The sequence below is a fragment of the Atta cephalotes genome (assembly GCF_000143395.1).
Source record: "Atta cephalotes unplaced genomic scaffold scaffold00022, whole genome shotgun sequence".
Taxonomy (NCBI): domain Eukaryota; kingdom Metazoa; phylum Arthropoda; class Insecta; order Hymenoptera; family Formicidae; genus Atta; species Atta cephalotes.
Window position 1 is genome coordinate 2,236,415 of NW_012130086.1, and position 10,658 is coordinate 2,247,072.

The following is a 10,658-nucleotide window of genomic DNA, read 5'->3' on the forward strand; positions in this document are numbered from 1 at the left end:
TTGAAACGCAGAAAATTTAAATTTTAGTATACATTTATTAAATTATATAGGTTAGTCGGCACGAACTTTCCGGACAACCCAATAAAATACTATAATTGTATTTAATAAATACAATTATTTAATAAAATAATTAATTTAATAAAACGTAATCTCATACGTCTTTTTCCATGTTCTGAGTTATTATCAAACGAGGAAGTTTTTTATCTAATTGAGTTTTCGATGTAATTGTATCGTTTAATAATTCTTTTTGACTTCCCTCCATTAAATTCTTAAATCCCTCGATAGTATCATCATCATTTATGCTTTTTCTAGGTGAAAATTGTGCAGGCTTTGGACTCAAATTGACATCTACGGAAACATAAATGTTTAAATATACAGACTGATTCTAATTCCGCAAAAATTTTTTACCAAAATTTTCTTCAGTTTTCAATTCCATGTTATGAATTTTCTGAGAGATGTTACAATTTGTATTGATATCCATATTTTCGCTGTTATAATCATTACATTTGAATGAAGAGTTTGAATCTGAATTTTTAAATGACATTATTGACGAAATGACAGAAGTTTCTTTACTTCCTTTTATTTCTGTTTGAGCCTTTCGACAAACATCCATCATGTAATTTAATTCTGATTTTAACGTGAAGCATTTAGTCTCCGCTTTATCCAATTCCAGTCCGATTCCTAAATGAAGTTAATAGTAGCTGGCATTGTTTAAATTATTTTTCACATTAAAATAATACAAATTGAAAGGCTATGAAATTGCAGCGCGATATAATCATTGCTCACAAATTTTATCTTGTTATTCATCGGATTAAGCTTGTATAATCAATGTAATTTATGTATAGCATAACAAGTTACAAATTATGCACAACAATTACCGTGCTGCACTCTCATAAATTTTTAATTTGTAAAATTTTAACTTGTAATTTTGAGAATCCTTTAACAATTGTATATATTTTTTATATAAACCGCTTTTGGAACATCCAGAATTTGATAGAATTGTCGAGGAGTTTGGGACTAATCTCAGCATAATATTAATAGATAAAAATTAATATAATATAATGTCAATATATAAATATAAAAAAATTTGGTTTTTAGATGATAATACTTTTTAATGCGATGTTTGGTCTGCTTTCTGATTCATCTATTTTGCATGATTGCATTCCGAATTGATTTTTCAGAGGTAATTCTGAAAGCAAAAATATAACATAATATATAGAAATTTAAAAAATTAATGTTAAGTATGGGATTTCACTATAGATTTTTTTTAAGATGTTCATCTCTATCATGATTTTATTATATTCATTTATTAATTCATTACCAAAAGTATCACTTATATCGTCATGAACATTCATGTTGGTTACATCAAATTTTTCTTAACTTTCATAATTTTTCGCTCACGCAATTTAATATACCATCAAATTTTACATGCATTATTCAAAATTTACGTTAAATTACACTGTTTTTGTCGATTCAAAAATGATGATTTACGTCTCGCAATATATACATATAAAATATACGTACAAAATTAAAAAAAATAATACGTAGGTTACAGTTACACAACACGTTGGACGATCACATCGTTCTCTTGTCGCACGTATTCTTCTTTGTTTTGAAAAATTCATAAAGAGGCAAATTCAACTTTTACAGTTTGACATGGTTTGACAACGAAAGTATAAAAGTTTTGATGTAGTGACGACAATTAAAATTAGAATCCGTATATTCTTTGAAATTTTATTAAAAGAAGTGAAATTATTACGAATAGTTAAAAATTTATCTCAAAATTTAATTTACTGTTCCGTGACATTTGTTCTCGAATCGCGAATTCAGACTTTCTCATTATTATTATTATTATTAATTTATGATTTAATGAAACTAAAGCAATTATAGAGTGAAGTAAATGGCGATTTTGACCAAATTCTAATTAATTTGAATAGTATAATCATTTAAGGAGCAAAATTCTATTTTTGTCTCACATGTTAAACAGCAAAAAATTAATAACTCTATCTATGTTATAAATAATAGATATATTAAACAAATTAATTAAAAAAATGTAATTTGATTAAACTCGCGCACGAAATATTTCTCGAGGTCGAATTTTAAATTTCGAGATTTCTCGAGCAATTCGCGCGCTTCTGTCACGTGACCGCGAGGGAACTTTTCGTCGATAGGTCGCGCTTGGGTTCTCTTCGCGAGTGTATTTTAGGGAAGCGTACAGTAACGGTGGCAGAGTGAGTGCAAGCGAGAAGTGAGTGGTATCGAGTTGCAAATGGTGGACAGTATTTGACCCTGCGTTAACATCAGGTAGGTGAGCTTTCCGGCCGACGGACGAGACCTCGTCTCGCCTGTCGAGATTGCGTTGCGTCTCTTGTCGACTAATTACGTCGACGTCGTCCGAGATTGTCGCTGGTCGGTCGACCGATCGATCACGTTATTTGATGGGATTATGCTCGGTTACGTAAAAATTCGCCACAGACCGAAAATAGTCATCTGACTTCGCGATCTCGCGCCTTCCGCTTCTTTTCCTACCTATTTTGAGTAGTCTTATCGAGAAAGGACGAAAAAAAAGGAGAGAAATAAAAGATTCACCCAGTCGATTCGGTTTCGATCTCGCGCGCCTCGTGACGAAATCCTAACCCCTCATCCCTTGTCATTTTTTTGTGATGAGAAGGGGAGGCGTGGGCGAGTTCGTAGGTTAAGAGATACATGTTTAATCGTTTAGTTTTCTCCCGCGTATTTTCTCTTCATGGTATAGATTGTGATGTGAATCATCCGTATTTTCCGCAAATTATTAGGATGTTAATAGGCGTTAAAGGCTTGTTAGCAATATCGTTAGCACTCTCTTGTTAGTAACTCAGAGCGGCCGGTTTTTTTTTATTACAGTTGTGTACGCGCGTTTGATTTTTTCTTTCAACATTCTCGACTTCATTCATTTTTTTTTAGAATTTTCTTCCCGAATTGCGGCGACCGTTTTGCGTAGAAATGTAAAAAAATGGTATTTTTTACTTCGCAGAAAAATATTATCAAGTAAAAAACTTTTTTTACTGTAAATAATTTTTATAGTATAATAAATTTTAGGATTTTTCCATCGTTTACATCTCTAGTTTTGCGTTTTACGTTATTTGTTTGTTTTTGCTCTTTGACTTTCTTCCGTTTGCAAAGATATAATTTTGCTCGTGAAAGAAAAATGTACGAATGCTTGCATCATCCGTCTTTCTGTCATGAAATTTGAGCAATACGATTCTCGCAGTCCCGAGAGAGAACGAAGAAAAGAGAAGAGTAAAAGCGCGGTAAACGAAAGAAGAATGTAGACACGTGTTGTCAGAAGCAGGTCATACACGTGGTCTGGAAGGTTCTCGCAATTCCCCTTCTTTTAAAAAATTCCATTGAATAAATAGATCGTAGACATAATTTGGAAGTTCCTTGCAAACTCCATCTTTTTCCAAAAATTTTAACAAAGTAAATAGATTCACGTGTTCTGGAAATTTCTTGCAATTCTCTTTTCTTCTCAAAAATATTGACAATGAGTAATTTGAAAATCGTGGCTTGGAAGTTTCTCGTAATTCTCTCTCTTTTCTCGAAAGTTCTAACAGCGAACAAACGAATTGTAAATATAGTATTCCTGATAGAAGTTTTTGCAACTCCTTTCTTATTTCAAAAATTCTGACAAATAAATAGAACGTAATCTGGAAGTTTCTCACTTTCTCACTTCTTTTAAATCTCCTTTTTTCTCAAAAATTATGATAATGTGTCTGTTTTCTGCAATAGAGATCAGAAAAATATAGATCTGTATCTTAATGCGACTTCCTCTATTTTTTCATTTTTATATTATTCAAGTGGATAAAATTGAAAATAATTGGAAAAAACGAATGCATGTAATTTGAGATATAATTTGCATAATAGATGGTCTTCGTCGATATGTCACAAAGCATAAAGCATAAATTAATTTACTGTAATTTGGTAAGTATATACAGTTGTAATTTTAAGATTTTAAAGAGTAAAAAAACGAAAACGAAACACGTTACTGTTAATACTGTTAGTAAAAAAATATATATTTTAGTAAAGATATGTTAATTATCCTTATCATTGATAAATTGATCGGTAAATTTACTGATAACTATATGTAATTTGCTGATTTGCTTTTATTATAACAGACATACTAAGATCGTCGTGATATGTATATATTTAAGTAACGGAGCGGCCGTGTTCTCAGGACTGACGTGATCGCATCTGCATTTCTGACGTGATCAAACGACAATCAGGTACTCCCCACCTCCAGTCATTACGATCTCGCGGAGGTTCTCCTATGTAAAGAGACGGGGAGAGCCCGCAGTTTTTCCCGGTAGTCACATGTGCCTGAGCGAGGCCAGCAATCGCCTCGAAACGGATTCAGAGACGGGTCTTATCGCGTGTGTCAATAGGACTTTGAATTATTCTTCTCGATTATATCTTTTTCCCCGTTTTTTCGCATATTTTGAGCGTCAAATAAAAGAAGACGAATAGGACTGCTGAAGGTAAACGCGGCATGTGTCTTGTAAGGATACAACTGTGGAGAAAAAACGATAGTCGATAGCCTCGCCTTCGTTGCTTAAGTTTACTGTCTGATTTTATTTGCTGTTGAAGTGAAAGGAAGTAAAATTAATCTGCGAATTTTTTCTACTTTCTTTCTCGTTACTCTTGTCTTGATAGTTTTTTTATCTTGTAATCTAATCTTCGAAAAAAGAGGGGCACGTACGTGACGCCAGATGTTCCGCCTCTCTAAGTGAATTTATCTGATTGATAAGCAGGATCTAATTAGAGATTTTGCTGTTAAATAAATACTAGATGATATTTGTTATTTTAGATATAATTGAGAAATATTCTAGTTGTAATTACTTTTATACGTTAAAAGTTCTCAAAGTTTCGAGTTAATATGTATCCATAAATATTTAGTAAATATTCCATAAAATAAATAAATTATACAACTATTTTAATTAAAATTTGACTCTCTGGCTTGAAACAATGATAAGAATCTTTTTTTAGAAGAAACACTTCTCTTTTATGTTAAGAAAAAGCAATATTTCATAGTATTTTAACTCATTGTTAGATTATTATTGCGTTTCTGTCAGATACAATGACATTTATCAAAGCTTATCTGAAACTCCGTGAAGTCTTGATAATGCAAACTTTGGATTTACTTGTGTACTATGCTTTCTAATCTTTACTCTACTTTTTAAAGGAAGTACTTTAGATAACATTTTATGCATCACTACAAATGTATTGTCATGAGACTCTATTGACGTATACAATTTTATATTTATGCAGAAGCGTACAGGAAATATGTGTTCTCTTAATAATATTTTTTAAATATTTATTGTAATGTCTCTGAAACATTTGAAGTGTTTTATGAAAACGTCAAAGTGTCAAAATTATACGAACGTGTTTTATTATATGAATGAGTTGTAAATTCTGTGTTATGGCACACTAATATTTAGCGTGAAAAGTGGAGCTACTATAAGTGAAGAAAAATAGATATTGCAACTCGAAACGTTTCGAAATTGTGCCATTGGCATTTTTACTTAGACTTACGTTTTAAAATTTTAACTTCAATCTAATTTTTTAAAAATTAAAATTAACTAAAATTTTGCAGAGATTGATTGCTTATATCTTTAGTTATTACAATATTTTAATAAAATTTTTTAAATAAAAATGGTTTAAAAAAAATAATTTTTTTTTTTGAAATTAGAAAATAGCACTATGTTTTACTGTGGCAAGCCTCATTGCATTTTTTTTTTCGAACATTGTTACACAATTTGGAAATTGGCCAGTTCTTAAAAATAAAATAGTAACATCTCAATGTTTATGATAATAAATATACTGTATACCAAATTTTGTTAACCGTTCCCTTCTTTAGGATCGAGCAACTTCACAGAGAATAATAGAAATATGGAGGATTCTAATGAGGATCCCTTATATTTTCATTATCCTCTTTTACTTTTTGATTCTCCTGAGTTTAATTTTGGATTTCTCAAAAAAGCAAACAAGAAAATATTTTTTAAAAATCACACTGTTAGAAAATGTAAAAACAAAAAAGTTTAGTTTCTCGAAATTTTAAATCCCTCTAATCTCCTTAAAGCGCGTTTGTAGTACATTTTTTATTGAAATTGTATTTCATAGACCTTACATATATTTATATAAAATCGAACGTTTCGGCTCAGTTCGAGCCATCTTCAGTGATGTTCAAGTAACAAAACCAACATTCGCAATTATTCAATCGTGGATTCGAATACGATTAAATAATTGCGAACGCTCGAATAACTGCGTCACAATTCTGCTCTCAATCGCCTGACAGTAATTTATAATTATACTTATTAGATATCTTGAGAGCTCAATTTTATTTTATTTGCATTATTTATTATGACTATTAATTATTTGTATGTCTTAATGATAAATATATTTTCTGAAATTTTATATTATATATATATATATATAAAATCTTTTATTGAAGTTCCGGGAAATTGTACAATAGTTATACTTTATTGTGAAGTAACATTTTATTGAATTACTTTCATGAATATTAATTGTATTTCAAATTTGACGTATTACATCTGACGCAATTATACGCAACGATAAAATCGAACGTTTCGGTTCAGTTCGAGCCATCCTCAGCGATTCAAATAACAAATTTAACATTCACAATTATTCAATCGTGGATTCGAACACGATTAAATAATTGCGAACGCTCGAATAACTGCGTATAACGAATACGTTTATACATATATCGACTGAGGTTTTATTTAACCTGTGCACAAACAAGCGCGTATATACACATATATATATATATATATATTGCAACATATGAGAACAGCTAAATGCACCAATCATGCTTACAACAATTGCAAAATGCGCCTTTAATATTCTCCGCATTTCTTAGTAATCGATGGATGACATGCAGGCAAAGTCTAGAATTTCAGTGATGCAATGAGAACAATGATAAGACGACAGACTATAGTAGATAAAGCCAGATTGTGATTGTACGTGTAAGATTTGTTTAATATACGTTGCTATGCTTATCAAAGCGTTTATATTCTCATTAACGCCTCATGACCGGGCATGGCATTTGAATCTTTGTTTAATTTAATTGCAATTGCGATCTTGAGACAGCGTATATCCATTTAATTACTTCAAATATTTAAATGACGCATAAATTTTGAGTATGTCTTATCGATAACTATGTTTATGCAATTTCATTAGTTTATTCTCTACATCGACGATATGAAGCAAGATAAAGTATTGAACGACTTGCCGTGTCATGTTCCAGGTGAAAATGTATAAGGCAAGGACAGTATTCAGTACGCTGGCCCCTTTGGCGCCGCGCATATGCGGGCCCGAAAGATACGCATCCTGGGTGGTTCGTAGTCATCCATTGACTAGGACCAGCCAGTTGATTTTCATGGAATCCGCGCGCAAATACAATAGCCGAGTAGCAACCGAGCCCTTTTTGAATGGCAGCACCAGCTCTTACGTGGAAGAGATGTATAACGCGTGGCTGCAAGATCCAAACAGTGTGCACGTGGTAAATAAATTTAAATGCATCTTTGCACAAACATTCAAATCAATTTTTTATCATAAAGGAAATTAATTAAAACTCGACGAAAAAGAGTATCTATTTATTATTTTTACTGTTTCTTTTGTAAAAGCTATTTAATTGTGTCGTTTGTTTAATTATAGATGGAAAAAATTTTGCTTAAATTTATTTTGTTCTTATTTATTTATAGTCATGGGATTCCTTCTTTCGAAATAGTACCGCTGGAGCTGCCCCAGGATTCGCATATCAGGCACCACCATCCCTTGCTCCAAGTTACAATCAAGTACCACTCGGAGCGTTGTTGCCTCTGGGTGGCGGAACGCAACTCGGTCAAGCGCCTGTCAATGAAAAAATTATTGATGATCATCTAGCGGTGCAAGCTATCATTCGTTCTTATCAGGTATGATATTTTGTTTACTTTATTCCTGGTAATGAATATAGATGTGCTACTCTTGCAAACAAGTAAGTACATATTTTGAACATGATAATTTATCATGTGTAAGTTTACGAACAATATATAAGAGTGATTGATAATTCACATAATCATTACTATTTGTATTATTTTTGTTTGCAAGATTATTTTATTCAGCCGTGTATAATTTAAATGATAATCAATAATAATAAAAATTGCTTTTTAACATTGGTTATTATATAAAAATATTATTTTTTAATGAATTTCTGCTCCTATCTCTATTATCTATAAATAATAATGTAAAATAGTAATATTCTCGTAATGTAAAATAGTTATATTTTACTTATTATGTAACATTTAATAAATTAAATGGGAACCTGGAGAAATCTGCTTTTGAATCATACTAAATTGGTCCATTAAAAGCTGCATGAATAAAAATATATATAATAGCAATATGTTAAAAATATAAGGCGAGTATTTTCAGTTAGTTTTTATTTTAAATTAAATAATATCTTAAGATGCTAATTTATATTAGTAGAAATGGATATTAATAATTGGTTTATAGTTTATAACATTTTAGGAATGCACTTAAGATAGTCTTGAAAAACTACGACTATAAATACCGGCCATTGATATTTGTAATTAATCATTAAAAAAATTTTAATCCGATAAAAGTTTACGAATTCTCAGCTTTGCCATTATGAAAACAAAAGCTATTTCTTATTATATTTTGAAATGTATTCATATATTATGGAAATTACTATGGCATGCATTTACAACGTTTCGTTCAATGAAATTTATATGCATACGTATATGTAGATACATTGTAAATTTCATTGAAGGAAATATTTTAGTATCTTTTGTGTCTCTGTTTCATTTCCATGGAACAGAATGTCTTTTGGTCAAGGTAACATGTTAGAATTTATATTTATGTACTTTGCGCGATTATAAACTTTATGCGCGAATATGTCTATACGAGTTTGGGACGTGGAATGTTTTTTTGTTGTATTTCTGCTTAATATTAGGGGCTATCATGTGTATTTCCATATTTTTTGACGTTATATTTATCTCGAGTATTAACACATGATAAGTGTATTGAATACAAATAGCAAATATTATGAATATTGCATAATAGCTTAATTTTTGTATGACTATACTAGTGGCTCACTGCATTTTCTATTTCAAGCATGTCTTGCATCTTTATATTTTTTCCAATAAAAAAAATAATGAAATTTTTTAAATTTTATAATTTTTTATGTTCTGATCTTTTTCCTTCTCAATATATATTCTCATCTTTTTCCTTCTCAATATATATAGATACTTCTGTCAAGGAAGAAGCAGCAGCACACTATTTCTAATCATTTTATTAAAACTATGATAATTATATTTGTTATAGCAATGATTCTTTTTTTTACTATAGTGAAATTATAATTATGAGATATACAAAAAACAAAATCCATTCCTTCACAAACATTGTTGCAATAAATATCAATATGTGTTATCTTAGTGTATGCTATAAGTAAATATAATTGGGTATTTGTTTGCCAATTTTGCTGTATATAGCCGCTGTATTTTTTCTTTTTTTTTTTCTATATTGTAACTATATGTACAGTGTAGTTGTGAGAATAGACACAGTTTATATAAATGTGAGGTTTTTTTCGGGATTATTGGCGTATAGGCCCGAGGTCACTTAGTTGCCGATCTGGATCCGCTGGGTATTATGCAAACAGACCTGATACACACTCATTATGCAGCTCGCAAAGGATCTCCAGAACAAGTGTTGCGACAGTATATGCTTGGTAAGATTTTTCTTCCTAAGCATTTTACGCGGACTTTTGTTTTAAAGACGCGTTTTCTTGCCATACGTGCCATACGTATGTGAGAATCGCATTGTACTTGATTTGGAGTATATAATATATAAAATGCATACATAGAGCCGTAAATTACTCGGCTTATGTTTACGATAATTTTATTCATAATACATTCAGTATTATCATTTCATGTAATCATTTTCACATATTAATCTTACTTTTGCCTAGCTGAAAGAATTTTTTAATTTTAGATAAAATTCTAAGGATCATAAAATAGAATTTTTGTACTTTAGAATTTCTTTACTTTAAAATTTCAAGAGTCTTTTTAGAAAAGAACTACAAAAATTATTTATAATTTTAGGCGACGTAATTTTATCTTAATGATTTTCTCTACAACGTATGGAACGTATTTCAAAATTATGTTGAAGTAATATCTATACAAAGTAAAATAAGAAATAATCAGTTATTATTTTTTTGATATTTTTGGAAATTATATTTTTAAGTTTTTGTTTTTATTGAAAATATCTTATAAATAATTTATTTTTAGTAATTGAAAAGAATTATACAAATCTAAATATTATGTATTGCAAAAGAAAAGGCCTTGTATTGTGGCATACTGATACTGAAAATGTTTGGAAAAACATTGTATTCATTTTAGGAATCACAAAAATAAATACGTCTCATCTTTTCATAATGATCAATTATCTAAGGATTTCATAATTCGAATATTCATATACATGCGCAGACATTGTCGAGTATGATATTTATCATGATGCATTTCATTGCGTTTANATTTGGACAGAAAATAAAAATAGATAATATATACTATAGTATATATAATATATATATACTAGTATAGTNTATATAT

General features: G+C 30.1%; 2 protein-coding genes across 2 annotated transcripts in view; one reads left to right on the plus strand and one right to left on the minus strand.

Moving 5' to 3' along the window:
* Positions 1-1,355, minus strand: part of LOC105619703 — a 5,696-nt gene extending 4,341 nt beyond the window's left edge. The window contains exons 1-4 of the mRNA XM_012201222.1: positions 1,322-1,355; positions 1,109-1,189; positions 574-681; positions 158-348 (exon numbers count right to left, since the gene is read on the minus strand). Of these exons, the coding sequence (XP_012056612.1) occupies positions 158-348; positions 574-681; positions 1,109-1,189; positions 1,322-1,355 (414 nt within the window). The remainder of the gene's footprint in view (positions 1-157; positions 349-573; positions 682-1,108; positions 1,190-1,321) is intronic.
* A 5,951-nt stretch (positions 1,356-7,306) lies between these two features.
* Positions 7,307-10,658, plus strand: part of LOC105619566 (2-oxoglutarate dehydrogenase, mitochondrial) — an 11,331-nt gene continuing 7,979 nt past the window's right edge. Inside the window, exons 1-2 of the mRNA XM_012201083.1 lie at positions 7,307-7,555; positions 7,758-7,967. Coding sequence (XP_012056473.1) covers positions 7,307-7,555; positions 7,758-7,967 — 459 coding nt within the window. The remainder of the gene's footprint in view (positions 7,556-7,757; positions 7,968-10,658) is intronic.